The sequence below is a fragment of the Cloeon dipterum genome, chromosome 1, assembly GCF_949628265.1.
Source record: "Cloeon dipterum chromosome 1, ieCloDipt1.1, whole genome shotgun sequence".
NCBI lineage: Eukaryota > Metazoa > Arthropoda > Insecta > Ephemeroptera > Baetidae > Cloeon > Cloeon dipterum.
The window spans coordinates 33556637-33576848 of record NC_088786.1 but is presented as its reverse complement, the minus strand read 5'-3'; the positions used below and the strand labels follow the sequence as shown (position 1 = coordinate 33576848).

At 38.2% G+C, this 20212-nt stretch overlaps 3 protein-coding genes across 9 annotated transcripts in view; 1 reads left to right on the top strand and 2 right to left on the bottom strand.

Moving 5' to 3' along the window:
* Positions 1-20212, top strand: part of LOC135948590 (nephrin-like) — a 174761-nt gene that overhangs the window by 50146 nt on the left and 104403 nt on the right. The window lies entirely within an intron of this gene.
* On the bottom strand, positions 402-2250 carry LOC135934691 (uncharacterized). Its single transcript, XM_065476613.1, has 11 exons — positions 2151-2250; positions 2067-2094; positions 1986-2009; positions 1834-1922; positions 1316-1451; positions 1045-1259; positions 937-993; positions 849-885; positions 711-802; positions 524-656; positions 402-406 (listed from the first exon to the last, which is right to left on the bottom strand). Exons 5-11 carry the CDS (start codon positions 1407-1409, stop codon positions 402-404), a joined length of 633 nt encoding a protein of 210 aa, XP_065332685.1. The 5' UTR covers positions 1410-1451; positions 1834-1922; positions 1986-2009; positions 2067-2094; positions 2151-2250.
* On the bottom strand, positions 4984-11351 carry LOC135945115 (uncharacterized). 2 transcript variants are annotated; one of them, XR_010575403.1, is made up of 30 exons: positions 11282-11351; positions 11109-11231; positions 11025-11052; positions 10944-10967; positions 10792-10880; positions 9836-9971; positions 9565-9779; positions 9455-9511; positions 9367-9403; positions 9221-9312; positions 9034-9166; positions 8393-8724; positions 8277-8336; positions 8177-8222; positions 7991-8055; positions 7758-7921; positions 7623-7702; positions 7449-7567; positions 7319-7391; positions 7209-7264; positions 7118-7153; positions 6990-7068; positions 6764-6931; positions 6438-6641; positions 6294-6378; positions 6134-6201; positions 6014-6081; positions 5795-5957; positions 5252-5734; positions 4984-5193 (listed from the first exon to the last, which is right to left on the bottom strand). XR_010575403.1 is itself a non-coding variant. In XM_065492535.1 (29 exons), exons 1-29 carry the CDS (start codon positions 11324-11326, stop codon positions 5481-5483), a joined length of 3099 nt encoding a protein of 1032 aa, XP_065348607.1. In that variant the 5' UTR covers positions 11327-11351; the 3' UTR covers positions 5131-5480. The 2 variants fall into 2 exon arrangements, 1 of the variants encoding a protein (XP_065348607.1); XM_065492535.1 differs by having other exon boundaries at positions 5131-5734.

Sequence of the window (20212 nt, the reverse complement as noted above, 5' to 3'; positions counted from 1 at the left end):
CTTGCCCTCTTTCTGACAAGCAAATTTGGTGCCACGTGACAAGCATTGTATCTGCCGCACCCCGAACGGCGTCCCGGTCTTTGTGTACTCCCTGTCGATGGCGAGACACGATCCATCGTCGCGCGGGTTTACCGTGTCCCAAAAATTGTCCTGCGAGTCCCATGGTCCTATGTCGTCGTACAAGCAGAAGCGGTACTGGCCTGCGCACCCTTGCCGCGTGGCCGCCGTCCAGAAAGCAGTTTTTATCAAATTTCTTTCCTCAGTTATGTTTGAGTCGACTTTAAGCATTGCAATCCCCATATATGAAAAATTTCGTGGAAAACCTGCAATCATCAATTTATGAACCAAATGATGTAAAAAGGTATTAAGGATAATTAAATAATGTGAAAAGTACATTGCAATCAGCCTAATGAAATTAAGCAATGGTTCAAGGATTTTAGAGTTATGTTTTAAGTTGAAAGCATTTAATAATAGAAATTAACATATTGATTATTTGAATAAGCCTTGCAAAACAAATACTGACCAGGATTGTAAAAGATACTGATTTTAGTGCTCTCGTTTCCCACGTTGTTAAGCGCGAAAAGCAGCTCATCCGTGACTTTGATCGGCTTCATTCCCAAGCTGCAACAAATCTTTAAATTTTCCGACCAAGTCACCTGGTAACGGTCATAAAATTAATTATTTCGCTCTGAAAATCACAGCCTCGTTACTTTTTTGTAGCCAAATATATAGCTAGTATATGAATATTTCTTGACACCAATCGTCTGTTTCCACTCTGCCCAAACACCACTCACAGATTGACCTAAAAACCCCTTGAGCATATTTTATTTGACAAATTTTATGCTTACGTTTTATTTTTCCAGTCCCGCTTTCAAAGAGAGCGTTCTGTGGGATGACTTTGTTATGTATTGGGCTAAATAGTGGATAATTTCGTACATTTTTACTAGTTTCGCACATCTGGTTGCTCGTGCATGAAACAGTTTTACACTTGTACTAAAATATATTTTTTTCTCAATATCAGTAGTACATATTTTAATTTCTTACTTCACAAAAGAAGTAATTAGGAGTGGTGCAGCTCATACGAACGAGTGTCTTGGTCATCGTGGAAAGAGCAAGACACCTTTCCTTTTTTGAAATCTCCAGAGGCAGGTCGAACGCATTCGCGTCGATGATGGTCCTGTTTCCTGCGCACCACGAGTACGCCGCGTTTCCGCAGTTGCTCCCCTCGGCCATTCCGCTCGTCCAGACGAAATAGTATTCTTTAATGCAATGCTTTTGTTTGCACCATTTTATTTTATTAAATATGAAAAATCACTCAGATCCTTTTGCTCCTCTGCCGTCATATTGTCCAAATTGGGGACAAGACAATTCATGTTATTTGCTCCTTCTTCCACCGTAACCAATTGCATTTTCCTCTTGGCACACACGACTGTGGCTGCTCCATATGGAGCCTTGGGTTTTGTGGAAGAAAATTGGTCATTGAATTGAAAAAGCGTTTGCACTTAACATCGTTTCATACATAAAAAAATATTTGTGTTCACAATATGATAGCAATTATGCCAATTAGTACTAGTAAAATTTTGCCATTAAATTACAACTATATGCTATATTGGATCAGAGATAGGTCTATTAGTTATAAAATTCAATTTAAATCATCACCGTTTTAAAACTGTTACTGGCACATAAATTTACAACAATTTTATGGAGAGAGATATTTGGATTGTTTTAACAGGCCCTTAGCCTATAAAATAAAAACCATTATCATTGATTTTTTCCAATTCAACTTTGATTTCCTTGTTTATAATTATATTTTTCGAAGCAATAGACACTTACTTGATTGTGGCTAGAGTAAAAGAGGCGTCCGCACTTGTAAAATACATCCCCCAAGTCCGCATTAGCTGATAAAAATGCCGAATAAGGAGCTGAAAATTTAATTTATTTTTTAGTTTTCCTGACCAAAACATTTTAAAATTGCGTTATCATACTGTCTGCCAAAACTGATACAAATTCTAAAAAGGCAGAATTGTTTAGTTTATTGACACTATCAAAATTATATATTGATTCACCGTCGGATAGAGCAGAGCTAAGGAAAGTCTGTTCAAAAATATAGACAGTCAAAATGAAAATCTGTATTCTTTGTTGCTCTTTACCCTGAGTCTTGAATCATGGAGTTTGCAATCGCTCACATTGCACCTTTGCGGAACTTGCACTTTGGTTGGCTTCGTGGTAGTTGCCGCTTGCACTTTGGTTGGCTTTTTCGTAGTTGCCGCATACTAAAGAAACGAAATCAAATTATGATAGTTTACGATAGCTCATTCTTTACAATAGGATTTAACGTGGAACAGACTAAAATCAGGAGAACTATCATTGTGGAGCTTGCAGTTAGCGATTCATTTTAAAACTGCCGAAGCATCATTTCAGCGTTTTCTAGCGTTGTATGCCGTTTCCGTTCAATGCGATCCAGCGGATGCTTTTTGATCGTCAGAGCCCAATTTCTGCTGTCAGTATGGTTCGACTTTGTTACTCTTCTTTCTGATAGATATGTTTTCCCAAAATTTCTTGACCTGATGAAATTAAACATAACCGTAGAGATATTTTGAAAGGATGAAATTAACTTTAATTTTTGTTTGAATTCGTATTGGGCTTATTTTAAAGCATAAAACCAACAAAATACGATGATCCTGTGGGTACGTGGATCCGTGACAGAAATGCGTCTTTTGGTATTACAATTCGTCTTATTTATTAGGTCTCGTGGTAGAAGTATCAGTAATCAAGACTCGTAGGGCGGGTCTGACATGAAATAGCATTATTTATAGAATTTTCTCGCACCAAATCTCATCCTAGCCGGAGAGAGTTCGTTTGCTGCGACTGCTTTGCGAGGTTGATAGTGTAGTGGGGGAGAAGGTGCAGTAAGGGTGCACTGCTTGTCTCACACCTTTGTACTGCCACCTGGCGATACAGGTTAAAATGCAAACTAGTTAATAGGGCAGTAGTGGCTAGAAGGCACCACAATCCTAATTTTAATTCCAATGAAAAATACGAAGTAATTTAGGGCCACGGGTCAGAAGCTTTTTCAAGCTAGATTTATTAGCTTATCATAAGGAAATCGTGATAGATTACCTCGCGCCCTCACAAAAGCGAATGCTATACTACTTATACTAGTCTAATTTTTTAAAAGCATTTATAACGGGAGATACAAGTGATGGCAATTAATTTTATGGCTCTTACAGATTTGACGAATACTTGGGTGCAATATATTTTTATATAATCAAAATTGTTCTCTATCGAAAAATCATATTTCAAATGTGTCGTTTGATATTTCTCAACAACGGAAAGGCCCTCCGCCATTTCCCATGTTTTGGCTTGCAACAGCAGCCCAGAGCGGATATGATGATGACGTTTATCGAACATTTCCACTCACATCTACGTCCAATTTTATTAGCAAGTTGAAGTTTCAGTAATGTGACATGTGTCCCCTTAAAATATTTGTATTTAAAATTATTAATTTCGTAATTAGTGTATACTTAGATATTCTAATTAAAATCTATAAATGTTTTGGTATTAAATGAGTGTTTATATCCATTAATACTGTGGCGCCTTCCCGCCACTACTGTCGCAGCAACTAGTTTCCATCAAACCCACATCGCCAAGTGGCAGGCTAAAGGTGCGATAACTTTTGCACCCTCACTGCACCTTTAACCTCAACCGATAGCAGTCCAAACCAAAATTTTCTCTCCAGCCACAATTGAGATTTCATGCGAGTAAGATTTAGAAGTTTTAACGTCAGATCCGAACTATGGGGTTAGAATTTTTTTTAACTGTATAAAAATTGTTAAATTTTCAAATATGATATATTCATTTATTTTAAATTGTTTGCTGTAATTGTGATTTAATTTCATGTGTTATTTCACACGAGTCTTAATTTAACTGATACTTCAAGCTACGAGTTCGCAATAAACCAGACGAATAATCTACCTGTCAGCGACGCGGGGCAGGGGCCGCCGAATGGGTGCAATCGGCCCTGCCGGCACGCCTTCTCTCTATCACGAGGTCGGAGCCTGTTCTTCTAGCCATGGTAGACTTTAAAGGGTGCAGGGTGGACAAGAAGGGAAAATGACGATTTTTATTTTTGCACTCTTGGTAACACAAAAATCACCTCAAATTTATCTCCTTCTGAAGAATCAGGCAACAAATTTTTCTTGAGTTGATTAGATTGGTGAGCAAACTCACTAGAATGAAGTCATTTTTGAGCAACACAAACCAGACAAACGTACATCATGAAAAGATTCAGAATCCCGTTTCCCACATCTCTCATAAAATTTAGATTACATAATCGGAGCCTTCTAAACGGTTTTACTTGGTTTGATATTACAATTCAGTACAGACCTACCGATAATAACGCTTGCATTACTTTCACGATAGCCAATGTGTCTCTCAGTGCTGAGCAGAGAATAACCTGATTGCTGGTTATTGCGATCTACACCATTTTTAACATTTTCCCTCGACAATATAAAACAGAAGCAAGGTTTAGCTTTCCTAACTAATGACTCTCGAAATAAAGCTAAATTATTGAATTAAAATATGATATAAAATATTGGTATCGAACATGGTTTCCAATATTCCAGCCATGAAACTAGGGTTTTGGATTTATGCTCTTCGAACGTAATGATCGGTATATCTTTGTTCCTGTAATATTTTTATCTTTTTCGTCGCAGCTCTGGCTGTGAGCGGATGTGCATTTTTGCCAAATATCAAGCTTAACGTATTTTACTTTGCTAATTTTAACTTTCACTTGCAAATATAACAAATATAACGCAAAAATTCCCGTTGCATTAAAAATTGTTTAATTTCTTTAAGTTCATCCCAGCTTTGGTCATCTGATCTGCAAAAACTAGTATTAGATAGGAAGCACACTTGAAGAGTTGTAAAAAATTATTATTTTTTAATATCATTTTTATTTTTCACTCTTATAAGGTTCAGAAATAAAAATCTTGATGGTGCATCTTAACAAAATCATAAACTGAACATTGATTTCAACTTAATATACAGTGCATGTAACTTTTTGTTAAAATGTATGTGGGATAAATTTTACATTGTTTCAAGTGAAGAGCCATTTTAAGTGAATTTAAAAAAAATGTACAATTATTTTCAGTTGCAAGAGGAAAAACCCGTACTCCGTGACAACCACTCTTCCTACAGATGACATAATTTGTTTTGTAGAAGCAAAAGAATGTTTCTTATCAGTTCTTACCCTTATTCTGCAGCGCAGCTTACGGAACTCAAAACCAATTTTTATGCCCTTGGCCATATATTATTTACTCACAAACAAGGTAAAATTTGAATTGACTTTATTATTATTATTATTATTATAGCTTGTTTAATCTCACTATAAAAAAATGTTAAAAAGCAGTTTGTCAAAAATTAAAAATAAATGAACTGTTTAACATTTAAATTTAATGCAAATTTCGAGTACTTGAACTTCAATTTGATGCATTCGTTTTGCATAGTGCCAAGAAGGATTTTTCAAACTTGCAGAAAAATGTAAGGACTGAGGAGGACAAGCTTACAGGACTTGCCGAATAATTAAATCTCGTTACATCGTACATGGAAACCAAGGCTTGGGTGGAATTTAAAAAATTATACTCATCTTTTGGTGCCTCAGCGGAGGTACTGCACCAACGAATCACTCCTTTAGAGTCTTTATAAATTTCATCCATCAATATCTTGTTATAGACTGAAAATTGAAATGGAATTTTCATCATAACCATGCTATATTCCTCTTCCTCCTGTTCACCTGTTGAAAGAAACAGGTCCTTTCGTTTTTTCATTGAATTATAATTGTTTGCGGTATTCGTGATGTTTATGAGGATTGATGCATTACTGAAGTCAGCAGACGTAATCAGACTTCCATTCGCTTCATGACAAATTGCAGCAGCAGCCATTTGAGAGTATGAGCTCTGAACGAATTGAATAAATTAAAAATTCGAAATTTTTGGCACAAATGCTTGGGTACCTGTGATTCTTCCAATATTTTACTCTTCAAGATGTCATCGTATCCTGTAATGGGCTCAAAATATTTTTCTAGAAAAAGCCTTTCAGACGTCGGGTTTTAACTGGCTAATCACTAGCAAACCTTTTGTTAAACAAGCGTCATTTAAAGTCAAATTTTTTGGTCTCAATAGCTTAAAGGTGCAATTTGAGCTGAAAATTTTCACAATCGTTAAATCTGTCATGGGCACACACTAGCAATTATATATCTTGCTGCATTTTTGAACATTTTTCAATTAGCTCACCTAGTGAACTCCACTGAGAATGATTGGGAATCAACATATTCAATATATTGCTGGAGTCTCTGGTAGTCGTCATTTTTTGTTACATCTATAAAAATACTTATTTTGAATCAGGTCAATCACGTATATATCGGAACATAAACGAACCAAGCAAGTTATATGCGCTATTCGAAAAAGATTCCATCGTCGAGATTTCAAAAAGTCCTTTTGAAATTGTCAAGGCGTATTCTCTTGAATCAAATAATTGGTGTAAATCTCTGTTCCAGAATTTTTCCAATGATGTGGAACCGTTCGTAAAACATTTGAGGAAATTATATACATAAGAGCATTCAACATCCTTATTTGATTGAACTGTGAACACAATATATTTTAATTATTACTAAAAGATCTTGTTAAATACAAGAAATATCATAAAATATAAAGTTGATATATTATGCAACTTTAGGACTGATGAACTAAAATAATTTGCTAACCGATCGTATTGCATTCCGAAAACTTTTCAAGCGCCATGTTAACGAACAAAGTAGATTTCCAAGCTTCTTCTTTGCTCTGCTCTACGAGCATCATCCTAAGGGCGTTCAAATTATCGGATGCTTTCTTAAATAAGCTTGTAGGGTATTTTTTCATGAGAGAACGGAAATCTGAAACGTATTTTATAAGTATTAGTCTTGCAAAAACTCCCAATTGCTGATTGTTTACCTTCAAGCGCTCTTGGATCTTTTACTTTTTTAATCGCTTTCTCAACTTCATCTTCCCAAAACGCTCCATTATCATACACCTGCCACGTGCCTTTAGTACTTTAGTTGAACATTTTGTATTCATTTTACCAATCCAAGAAGTTCCGCGATACAACTCGAAAAACACTGTTCATGATTATTAAAATAAAATCAAGCCCGGTCATTCAAATATAAAACCTACCTTCATTTTGAATGAAGAACGTTCTATGTCTGTGTTGTTGAATTTTTCAATTTCCCCTGAGAAACAAAAGCTATAAAGTATATTAGAATTATTAATAAAAAAAACCTTACGTTGCGTGACGCGATGTGTCGCTTTGCACTCATTGAAAACCTCTTGCAGATGTGACTGCGCCTTCAATCGACCCTTTTTCCAAAGTTATAATGTAGAATATATTGCATAAAGTGTAATTATATCAAAAACTTCGCAAATAGGTTTCCGCATTGACTTTTCACAACTGTCAACAGTCAAAATTGACCCCAAAGTCGGTGATTTTTGCAACACCACGCATAATTTTGAACTCGTTTCAGGAGTAATCGGATCTTAAAGCAAGAAGAATCAATAACTGCGAACAATAAAAATTAGATGTGAACAAACCAGACTGCTGGAAGTTCAATGTTTTGTTGTCGAGATTTAAACTTGGTTTGATGTAGTCTCTAAATTCAGGTGAGCACCAACTGGTATGATTTTAGATTAAAGTCTGGGAATTTATGGTTACAGAAATATATTTACCGATATCGCTGATTTGAACAGTTCATGTTCGTTCCAGAAGTCCAGTATCCGTACTTTTCTTCCCCTAAAATACTATCTAGGCAGATTAATTTTTCGTATGACTGCACAGATATGAGATTCATTCCCAGGGAACAGCAAAAGTCAAGAGCAAGAGACCAAGTCATCTATAAGCACATATATCATATTTTTTTCCTTAATTTTATTTAAAATGTACACTTCTTTTAGAATCTCACATTTAGATTGTGGAATAAATATCGAACTCCGCAAGCTGTTTTCCATTCCCCCAAAAGGTGTGGTTCTGCAACGTTCGAAATATACATTGAAACGCATTCAATAATATAAAATGATAAGAGTTTTCAGAATCCAATTTAAATCTACACTAGCAAATGTTTAGACATTTCATAATAAAATTTTCGTACTAAAAAGAAGTCGGTCTTTGTTTTTATATTGTCCAGTGTAAAATTGCTGAAAAATGAACTCAAAGTTAAAGAGATAAAACTTAAGTAAAGAAGTACTAACATTGAGTGAACAGTATTTTAGGTCTGAGCAGATGGGATAGTCGCAAGCTTTATTGACCTTCTATAAAGGTTCAAATAGTTTTTGATTATTTTCTTTTTTAATAAAAATCAAGAAACCTCAATATCATTTCCTTGGTCTCCATTTACAAAATCATCGACTCTCTTTCCCTCTTTCTGACAAGCAAAATTGGTGCCGCCAGACAAGCATTGCATCTGCCGCACCCCAAACGGCGTCCTAGTCTTTGTGTACTCCCTGTCGATGGCGAGACACGATCCATCGTCGCGCGGGTTTACCGTGTCCCAAAACTTGTCCTGCGAGTCCCACGGACCTATGTCGTCGTACAAGCAGTAGCGGTACTGGCCTGCGCACCCTTGCCGCGTGGCCGCCGTCCAGAAAGCAGTTTTTATCAAATTTCTTTCCTCAGTTATGTTTGGGTCGCTATTACGCACTGCGCCGGGGTCACCATAAAAGACAAATTACTTCAATTATCAATTTATGAACCAAATGTTTTAACAACTTATTTAGAATAATTAACTAAAGTGAAAATTACAGTGCAATCAACCTAATAAAATAAGTTTCAAATTGATTTTATTGTGTAAATTGTAATGAACCTATTCAAATTAAGCAATGACTCAAGAATAATGCGTTTTAGAGTTATGTTCTAAGTTGAAAGCGTTAAAAGCATATTTAATAATCAGAAATTAGTGTATTGATTAATTCCAAATGCTTCGTTTCCCATGCAAAAAAAAATACTGACCAGGAGTGGTAAAGATACTGATTTTAGTGCTCTCGTTTCCCACGTTGTTAAGCGCGTAAAGCAGCTCATCCGTGACTTTGATCGGCTTCATTCCCAAGCTGCAACAAATCTTTAAGTTTTCCGTCCAAGTCACCTGGTATCGGTCATAAAATCAATTATTTAGCTCTGAAAAGCATAGACTCGTTACTTTTTTGTAACCAAATATATAGCTTGTGTATGAATATTTGTTATAGCCAATCGTCTGTTTCCACTCTGCCCAAACACCACTCACAGACCGTCCTAAAAACCCCTTGAGCATATTTTATTTGACAAATTTTATGCTTTAAAAATTACGTTTTATTTTTCCAGTCCCGCTTTCAAAGAGAGAGTTCTGTGGGATGACTTTGTTATGCATTGGGCTAAATAGTGGATAATTTCGTACATTTTTACTAGTTTCGCACATCTGGTTGCTCATGCATGAAACAGTTTTACACTTGTACTAAAATAAAATATTTTCTCAATATCAGTAGTATCTATATTTTAATTTCTTACTTCACAAAAGAAGTAATTAGGAGTGGTGCAGCTCATACGAACGAGTGTCTTGGTCATCGTGGAAAGAGCAAGACACCTTTCCTTTTTTGCAATCTCCAGAGGCAGGTCGAACGCATTCGCGTCGATGATGGTCCTGTTTCCTGCGCACCACGAGTACGCCGCGTTTCCGCAGTTGCTCCCCTCGGCCATTCCGCTCGTCCAGACGAAATAGTATTCTTTAATGCAATGCTTTTGTTTGCACCATTTTATTTTATTAAATATGAAAAATCACTCAGATCCTTTTGCTCCTCTGCCGTCATATTGTCCAAATTGGGGACAAGACAATCCAAGTTATTTGCTCCTTCTTCCACCGTAACCAATTGCATTTTCCTCTTGGCACAAACTATTGCGGCTGCTCCATATTGAGCCTTGTGCATTGTGCAAGAAAATTAGTCATTATATTGAAAAAGCGTTCTAAGTTTACATCGTTTCACATAAAAAAAATATATATGTAGCGGTACAACAACGCGGTCCTGCTTTTTGTTGGAAGCCAACAATTGTCGGCGGTTTGAATTATTGTAATTTTACATTATTGTTTAACAGCAGAAAGATGATTTTAAAATAAGAATTTAGTTTTCGTCCGTCAGCCACACGGTGCTGACGTGATTCGTTTAACAGAGCAGAGCCCGATTCAAAGGGGTGTTTCCAACCGTCAGTTAAACTAAAGAATTTTTACTCATTTGTAAACCATTTCAGTTCTGGTATTTTATTAAGCGTCTGATCGGATTTCATCGGTCTTCATCATTTTCATCCCTCTTCATTCCCCAAATATAATATATTCATGAAATGACAGCCATTATGCCAATTATCACACGTAATATTTTCCAATAGGTATAACCTAGTTCAATATTGGATCACAGATGTTTCTATTAGTTATTTATTCCATATTATCGCTGTTACTTGCTCATAAATTTTCAAAAATCTTTGTGCAACCATAAATATTTTTTTACAGTTTTCGTAGTTGTCAAAACAAGACAATATTTTTGGTCTGTGCTTAAGATATATAATAAATTGTAAAGATGCGGACAAATTTTCTTCATTAAAGAATAGACTATATCTTTTAAATTAATTTTGGATGAGAGAAATTTGAATAGTTTTTATTCTATAAAAAAATATCGAATCATTGATTTTTACAATATAGCTGTGATATCCTTATATGTATATTTTTTCGAAGCAATAGACACTTACTTGATTGTGGCTAGAGTAAAAGAGGCGTCCGCACTTGTAAAATACATCCCCCAAGTCCGCATTAGCTGATAAAAATGCCGAAAAAGGAGCTGAAAATTTAATTTCTTTTTTAGTTTTCCTGACAAAAACATTGTAAAAATGCGTTATCATACTGTCTGCCAAAACTGATACAAATTCTAAAAAAGCAGTATTAGTTAGTTTAATGACATTATCAAAATTATATATTAATTTACCCTCGGATAGAGCAGAGCTAAGGAAAGTCTGTTCAAAAATATATACAGTCAAAATGAAAACCTGTATTCTTTGTTGCTCTTTACCCTGAGTCTTGAATCATGGAGTTTGCAATCGCCCTCAGTGCAATTTTGCGGCACTTGCACTTTGGTTGGCTTCGTGGTAGTTGCCGCTCGCACTTTAGTTGGCTTTGTCGTAGTTGCCGCATGCTAAAGAAACGAAATCAAACTATGATAGTTTACGATAGTTCATTATTTACAATAGGGTTTAACGTGGAACAGACTAAAATCAGGAGAACTATCATTGTAGAGCGTGCAGTTAGCGATTCATTTTAAAACAGCCGAAGCATCATTTCAGCGTTTTCTAGCGTTGTATACCATTTCCGTTCAATGCTTTTCAGCGGATGCTTTTTGACCGTCAGCGCCCTATTTCTGCTGGTAGTGGCTCAACTTTGTTACTGAAATTTCTGATATACATGTTTCCCCAGTATTGCTATGCATGATGATGTTAAATATATCCGTAGAGTAATTTCGAAAGGATTTAAATAATTTTATTATTTTTTGGTTTGAATTCGTATTGGGCATATTGTAAAGCAAAAAAACCAACAAAATACGATGATACAGAGTCTAATTTGTTATAAAAGGTTATAACGGGAGATACAAGTGATGACAGTTATTTTTATGGCTCTTACAGATTTGACAAATACTTGGGTGAAATATATTAAAATCAAAAATGTTCTGAATCGAAAATTCAAATTTCAAATGTTTCGTTGGATATTTCTCAACAACGGAAAAACCAGCGCCATTTTCCATGTTTTCGCTCGCAACAGCAACCTAGAGCGGATATGATGATGACGTTTATCGAACATTTCCACTCACATCTGCATCCAATTTTACTAGCCAAGTTTCAGTAATGTGACGTTTTCCTTAGAATTATATAGCTTTAAAGTTATCAATTTCAAAATGACTGTACACTGAATTGTCGTAATTAAAATCTTTAAATTTTGTAGTATTAAATGAATGTTTATTTCCATTCATACAAAATATAAGAGCTGTTTGTTCTTATCTATTATGTAACGCTTGATTAGTATAGACTTGTTTATTCTTGCTTGGTCAACGAATTAATACAAATTAATTTTTCACAGATTATTGTTTTTACACTGGGAACACAATAACCACCTTAAATTAATCTGCCTTCAGAAGAATCTATCTACGAACAAGATATTTTTCTGAGCGGATTGGATTGGTAAAGTCGCTTTGCTGTCATTATCTTAAAAAAAAATGATTGACTCGCACTCACTAGAATGCAGGCATTTTGGAGCAACACAAACCAGTTTTAGAAATCATAAAATCTAGATGAACATTTACTTTTCTGAACATATTTATTTACTTAGCAAGTACTGGAATTACCTGGCCCCCATCTCCGTAGAAAGTGCAAATAAAAAAGTACGCATAATCTTCAAAGAGTAAAATACAACAATATCAAGCTAAATAATGTATGCACACACGCAGGAAGAAAGGTCACTTTTGGTTTAGTCTGAACTGCTAAAAAATGCATGACTAACATTTAAAGCGCAAGATCCTCCTCAAACAATAGAACAATCACAGCCCAGCGTAATTCAATTAGGCCCACCACAATTTTCTACTGCTGGCCATTTTTGCTCGGCTTTCCTTTTTGCTGCGGAACTTAATGCGGCTCAGAGCCCGTCGCGAGAGAATAAAACGGAATCCTTATTCTCGGGATTAAAACGGAGCACGCTCATTGTTCTCGGGCGGGACGCATCCGCTGCGCTCCTTATGTTTCGGGGGTCAGATTATTGCGAGGGCTGATATGATAAACTCGCACACAATTCCGCGGTTACCAGCCATAATCCGGACGAGGAGGAACGCACTTTAAATGTTGGCGCTCGCTCGCTCGCACGGTGCGGTTGTAATTCCGCGCTCGGTGCGGTGATGTATGGCGCGCACTCAATGCACCCACCCCGCTCGGATCGTAACACGTGCAAACGAGAACCAGGGGGTTGTTGTTCGCACCTCGCCCAAGCGCAGCACGTGTTATTCTAATTCCGACTCCTCGGTAGGCTGTTTGTGTTTTGCAGCATCATTTGCCGCAGCGGTGATAATAGGATGAGACTGCTAATATGTTATTCAAATATTCGTGTTTGCTTAGCATGCTCGCGCGGCTTAAAAGATAGCCGCTTTGTGCGTGTGAATACAGCCCTTCGCCTCTTTTTTATTCGTTGGCTGGCTTTGCCCCTACACTTGCTGCGTTTCATTTGGCCCTTGCTGACGAAGGGAATAACAAATCAAAGAGAGCTGGATGCCTGCCGCTCTCACGGCCTCCGCGCAAACTTTCAGATTGTTTTCCTTACTTGGTAATGCGCTTTGCCCGCGCAACTTTTTACTTTCAGCTTTTCACATGAAATTTTATGTCAAACCCTTTCATGCAGACGTCCTCTCAATGAAATCAGAGATTCAGTGAGACTGCTAAGGTTGAACTCCATTTGAGATCTAAAGAATTGTACCTATGTTAATTATTTTTCCTTTTCTTTGCATAGATGACTTGTTGATCTCCCTCTATCTGTCACACTTGAGTCAGATAAACTAAGGGCAGGATATTTAGCGAAAATAAACGCTCTCTGTATTTCTGTAGTGAAAAATATCATTCTTCCGGGCTATCCTTTAAATATTAAAGTTGATAAATTCAGAAATTTTTTAAACCATTACGAGAAAGGGTTGGGAAACTTTGGAATTAATTATTATTATTGTTGTTTATTCTTGCCAAAGTCAAACACATAAAAATTACAGCAAGAAATGGCATACAATGCTAGCAGAATACTTCAAAAACGATTAGATACATTATATAAAATCACGCCGCACTGAGCCAAATAAAGAGTTTCGATTATAATAAATAAATAAATTTAATACATCCATGACACGTTTTTGCTACAAATGAGCACGCTTTACTCAATTTTTTGTCACAGTAAAATCGTCTAAAAATGCTAAAAAATACTATCTCAATCCGATAACCGTCTTAATCCACCATGAAGCCTTCTAAGCGCCTTAAAATTCTCGGAATGGTCAACAGTGTTTGTCGAAAATGGTCGAGTTTATTTAAAAATGTAACGAAGTCTTGCTAATCAATTTCCAATCAAATGATTATGATATTAAAACTTCGAGTTTTCTTGTCGACTTATTTAGCTCCTCTTGAAAATCATTTTTCTAGAGAAAGAAAAAATTGGTTTAAATGTTTTATTTAATTTTTTTTTTAATCTCAAGTGTTGATTTTATTTTTTAAGTTGGGTAAGCCTGTCCTTTTTCACTTTCGTTTAATTAATTAATTCCCTGCATAAACCCCCCCCCCCCCACCCAATATCAAGCGAATACTAAGCCAATAAGTAATGTCCTTATTCCCGATTTTTGTTCGCAAATGCACCGTTGAAAATTGGCACACACTGCAGCACAAATTACGTTCTTGTGCTACAATTTCTATTTATTCAAATCAGTGATTGCGGCGATCGATTTAGGCGTTGGGAGTGGCGAAACACGCTCAAGGCAGGGTGAATAAATCTCGGAGCAAATACCCATTGATTAGCTCCCGATAAATCTGCTCGCAGCGTCTCATTATTATTCTTTATTGCGCAATTGAACGGGCTGAGTCGTCTGCTCTGGCGCGGTAAAATAAATTTGCAGAGAGCTGCTTTGCATAGTGCCGCTCGCACTCATCCGGCTGCCGTAAGTTGTTCTTAATAATTGAATGTCGTCACTTCCCATTTGGGCGAATAATTAATCGAGCCAGCAGCAACGGAGGCGGGCGGCCCAGGGGAAACGAGACGAGCGGCGTGTAAATCACTGCGCCTGCTTTTTATGCTGCGCCGCACTTAATTTCGAAAGTGTTGTTATTTATGGCCGGGGGTGGCGCGTTTGTAGTGTAATAATTTGATAGCATAAATTACTCCCGCGTCTATTATCATTACAACGCGGCGTAGCGGTTTAAATCTTTTTAAAACCTTGCTCGCCGCCAAATGACGTTGCATTATTTATCGGCGTGCGGGTTTCTGTTGGTGCAATAAGCCAGTCGGTGCGATACCATCCGCCGTCCGATGAAAGGTAGATAAAGCCAACTGATTTACAGCCTCTCCGCCCGGGCGCTGCATAAATCAAAATTAAACGCGCGCCATTTTAAGGCCGACAACTTCACAAAGGACACGCTGATCAAAATGCATTGTATTTTTTACGCGCTCGCGCTAGATTAATTTATCGCCGGGCTAGCTAGCTCTCTCTCTCACTTTGCCGGCCAAGTTGATTATTTCCAACAATGAGAGAGCGGATCAACTGCTTTGTGTCGGCGCGCGCGCGCGCGGCTAACTCGTTTATACGTGATGAATTGAATGATAATTTGTAACTTGCTCTGTTATCATGCATTATTTATAAACACTGCCCGGGCTGAATTTATAATTCGGCGCTGAATCTAATTAATGTCGCCACATTAAAGTTTGCGTTTCGGCTCACGGCTCGAATTGCACCGCACACAAACATACACACACGCCACACTCGACTGACCGGAACAGAACGAACCTTTGCATTAATACGTAATCAAGGCTGCCTGCTAAATTTAGAAATAGCCAGATTTTAATCCATTGCCACCACGCAACATTGACATTTTGCCGGGTTTAGTGGCTCTCTACCACATTTGAGCTATGGCTTTCATATGCTAAGTATCAGAAAAATTGTGTGTGACATTTCACTGTACGTTTGAAATGGTATATCCTACTTATAGAAAGGCAATGCTTGCTTTTAAACTATTAAATATGCGTGGGCCACTCTTTTCCTCAAATTATATTTTTGTTCCATTATCGAGTTTTTCTATGAGAAACCGGATTTGTCTTTGACGTAGCTTCAAAACTTTCAAACACAGGCGAATCTAATCTGAGATGGTGCTTTTTCGCCGGGAGAGCGAGCAGCGTGTTTTCACAAGGTTTCGTAACTTGCTATCTATTTTATTGTGCTCGCACAATCAGCTACGAGTGCAGTCAATCGTTTTAAATTCAGAATCATCTGCAGTTGATTTTGTAGCACTGGCATTTGTTTTGGAAATAAAATATTGCCAGTGGGGCCTGAGGTGCCCAAACAGTGTGTTGTTCAGTACATGGGATATGATTTTTACCTAATTTCATCAATCCTTTGTAAATCCAATGCACTGATTTGATCCATTTATATTTTTTGATTGATGCACTTATTAAAAACTGCAGAAAAATGTACAATTAGGTATCAGTTTTCATCTTCCTTGCTTCAGTCAGACTAATATCTCTTTATTCGCAGTTCAGGAAAGGATACTAGCGTATTTTTTTCAAATTCCTTTTTTTTAAATCTGCAGAAATATTTACCTCTTTTAGATTGTGAAATTACAAAATCGCTGTCATTATATTAGTATCCTGTTTAGTTCGCACCTCAACTTAAAAACTCTTCTCTGACACTTTTTCATTGTGGGTGTCGAGGAGCCGTGACAGAAAAAAGCATCTTTTCGTATATTATTCATCTTGTTTATTTCGGACTCGTGGCATTTGTAGTAAGATTAAGACTCAAGACTTTGAAATGACGCACAAATAATACGATCAATAATTTTAACGTGAGAGTATCTGTTTCGAACATTAACAATTATTATACATTTAAATCAATTCTAGTGCGGTTCTGATAAGAAATAGCTTCTAGAATATTCTCGCACGAAATTTCGATCCTAGTCGGAGATAACATTTTCGTTTTGACTGCGACCTTTACACCGCCACCTGGCGATACAGGTTAAATGCAAACTATTTGGGATAGAAGTGGTGGAAAGGCGCCACATCATAATTAAATTTTTTGCAACCAGCAAAAGTCGAAAAGTAGGTCAGATGCAAACCCAATTTAATAATGCACGAAAACCTGATATCTGCATAAAAAGGGGCAACTGCAGGATCAAAGCAGGTATAAAACGTTCCAGTAAAAGGACAAAAACTAACGCACGTTTTCTTTGATCTCTGAAAACTGACTGTCAGGCGAATTTGCTCGCGTGAACAGCGCGCCGGTTTTGTTGTCTGACGCTATAACCGCACGTCCTAAATTTGCCTTCTTTGTTCTTTGTTGCAGGTATGTGCCGCAAATCCAATATATGCCGCTTGTCGTTACACCAGAATCGGCGTCATAATAAGCAAGAATGCTGAGCACCAGCCATCCACTCCTTTGGTTTGTGCAGAACGACAGGTAAGGGGCGCCGCGAGTGTGCAGGCAGCGCCACAAACAGCGCCGCACGCCTCTGAAAAAGATGGCAATCCGATGCAAATGTGTCACCGGCGTTCTATCTTTACGCAACATTCCATCCGTTCGCCCCGAAACACAAACATACTCGTGCTGCGTTGAATCAGAATAAAAAAAATAAAAAAAAATCGAGAGGGGTCGTGTTGTGCAATCTATTGATCGCTGCCGGCGTGTTTTGGGCATTAGTGTTCGTGTTGACGGAAAATTCGTAAATTTCTAACAGAACGTTGTCGAAAACGAAAACATCGAATCCAAATTCTCAGAAGGCGGGAATCATGTGTTTTGGAATTTATAGAGTTGATCCTAAAATAGCTGGAAATTCTACAAAATGATTTTATTCGAGCTTATTTTGACACGTGTGTTGCTATTTGCTTTCCGAGAACACCGTCAGGGGCCGTACTTTAATAAATTTGTATTTTGAAATCAGTCCGCCCAAATCAATTGATCATTTTTGACTCTAAATGGAAATACCAATCGTTATTTAAAAATTCAATTTATCAGGACTTGTAACATGCGTTTTACACTTGAAATTCACGAGCACGCACTTTGCAACATCGGAGCTCATATATTGAACAAAAGCCAACGGCAAAGCGTATGGGTTACGCTTGAGTGGCATTCGGAATGCAATTGCCTGAAGAGCGGCTAAATTGAATGAAGGATCCGTCCGCCTGGCGTCGGATAAAATTTGAAGCGCCGGCGCCTGAAACATATATGCATCCGGATGAAATATTAGCAGGAATGTGCGGCATGCTTCTTGCACTCGGGCGAGCGGAACGAGAGCACGCCGTGATTTGCAGAAAGGCGCGCCTTTGTTGCCGCCACCGCCGCCGCCGCGGCGACTGGGCCCAGGTAAAGCCAATTGCTCCCGCGGCGGCAAATATGCGCGGTGGCTAACGATTGTACTGGACTAGAGCCCGATTGCGTTTGTTTAACTATAAATTATTCCGCGCACATGAGATGTTTTAATCCGCACGCCCGCGCGCTGAATTGCGACGGAGGCGTTTGATGGCCGCTGTTTTGCTGCAAAGGCTAATTACGTTAGCTAATCTGGATCGAATTAAAATGACATTGTCCGGCGAATTAGCACTAATTGAATTGGCAGCCGTGTCCATGGCGAACGAAAGCCGCATACGCATAGTTCCGTGGTGCAGATGGCTTTTGACTTGCGAAATGAAAATTCCGAGCATGCAGCGATTCGAACGGAAATCGGGCCTCTTCAATTTCATAGACACGTCACGAAATTCCATTAGCCGCCAGCATTGTTGTTGCTTTAATAATGACCTGGCAAGGTGGGCGACAATTTATGAGCGATGAATAATGCAAAGCCGGCTCGCCACAATCAAATGCAAAGCAAGTCGGCGTAAGGAGTGCGTGCGCAAAGCGCCAGACCAAAACAGGATTAAGCCGCTCGTGAAGACTTCCTCCCTTCATCCCCCCACCCCCTTCTTTCTCTCTCTCTCTCGCGTCGAGAGAGAAAAAAGAGAGATAGAGAGAGAGAGCGGCCCACAGAATATGTAAGCCATTTTTCACACGCGTGCAGCAGGTCATTTGCTTTTCGTTCGCCGACCAAACAACGAATAATTCACGTGGCAGGCGTTGAATTTTTCAAAAAGCCCCGCAGTCAATCTGGAGCGGAATGAATCCAGTGTATTTACCGCAAAGTGGTGCTGTGAAAAATGGAACAGTAAAATATTCCGGCCGGCTGGCTCTCGTCGGTGATAAATCTTTGATTGAAACCAATTTCCTTTCTCTTTCTCTGGCTGCTCCGTCTGGGCCCGAACGCGTTGCATAAAACATCAGGCCCCAGAGCCGAACGCGCATTTAAAATTTTTATTCCGGCCCGCGCCACTGTTTGTTTACATTAAAAGATCTGTTTAACTTTCAACCCTTCCGACTTGCTCGTATATCGACCGTGGGCGGTCCAGGGGCACGTGTCGCACCTCGCCCGGTGATCTACAATGTAATTACCCTCTCCCGAAAGCAATCAAATAAACAACTCGCAACCTCCCGACTTAATATTTGCTGCACGCAAATTGCTTCGTTTAAATTAGAACAAAGTCGTTGGTTGGCGTCGCAACGGGATGTGTGTAGCTTTGCTCTAATAAGCTGAATTAAAGGCGCCGGGGCGAATTGTTCCTCGCGAGCACAGCGAATCGCGTGAATGGCTTTTGTATTAAAAGTGCTGGCGCCGTTGAAAATCATATAGCCTGCTACCAACGTAATCTGCTGTGCAGTGGAGTTGAGATTATATTCAAACCAAAGCTTTGAATGTATTTACATTCTTTTAAAGGCACTTAAATACAGGGAAATAAAAATCTCGTAATAGAAAATTCTGAATTTGGTATCATTTGGAAAAGAATAAACCTGTCAACATACAATTTGTGGGTTGAATGTGATTCTTCGGGTGTATAGATTTTCTTTGACACTTTCCAGACTGTTTTCTGCATATAATAATAAACATTGGCCTGCCCAGAGAAATCTTAATCCCTCTAAAACGTCTTTGAATTACCCTTATATCGTGGTAAAATTAATTAAGCGATATTAGTAGCTTTTGAGTGACGACAAGATGATCAGTGCAAAACTTAAAAACTCTGCGGTGCTCGTCTAGATATCAAATTGCGTTCTTAATATAATATTGCAAACATTAATTGAGCAAATGATGGCGGCTGTGATGTGGTATCAGCTTGCTGAAGGCTGTTGCGAAAGCGTGCGAGGTCAACGACTCAATCTCGACGACGGGCATTAATTCTGCTCGCGCATCGCACGTCAGCCAATTAAGACGCTTGATAAATAATTTAAGGAGAGAGGCGCTTAAGACGTATCGTGTTGGCTTGGTGTGACCCCGCTCGACAAACAATGCCCCGTAGACGCGGCAATATATTTTAATAAAAACGAGC

What these genes read in the sequence shown, in the direction of transcription:
- LOC135934691 (XM_065476613.1), bottom strand. Translation starts at nt 1,409, where the DNA reads ATGCAATTGGTTACGGTGGAAGAAGGAGCAAATAACATGAATTGTCTT. An exon ending in CTAATTACTTCTTTTGTGAA is followed by an intron (nt 994 to 1,044) that starts GTAAGAAATTAA and finishes AATATATTTTAG; the next exon opens with TACAAGTGTAAAACTGTTTC. An exon ending in CGGGACTGGAAAAATAAAAC is followed by an intron (nt 803 to 848) that starts GTAAGCATAAAA and finishes AGGGGTTTTTAG; the next exon opens with GTCAATCTGTGAGTGGTGTT.
- LOC135945115 (XM_065492535.1), bottom strand. Translation starts at nt 11,326, where the DNA reads ATGATAGTTCTCCTGATTTTAGTCTGTTCCACGTTAAACCCTATT. An exon ending in TAAAATACTGTTCACTCAAT is followed by an intron (nt 8,223 to 8,276) that starts GTTAGTACTTCT and finishes TTCATTTTTCAG; the next exon opens with CAATTTTACACTGGACAATA. An exon ending in CAAAGACCGACTTCTTTTTA is followed by an intron (nt 8,056 to 8,176) that starts GTACGAAAATTT and finishes CGAACGTTGCAG; the next exon opens with AACCACACCTTTTGGGGGAA.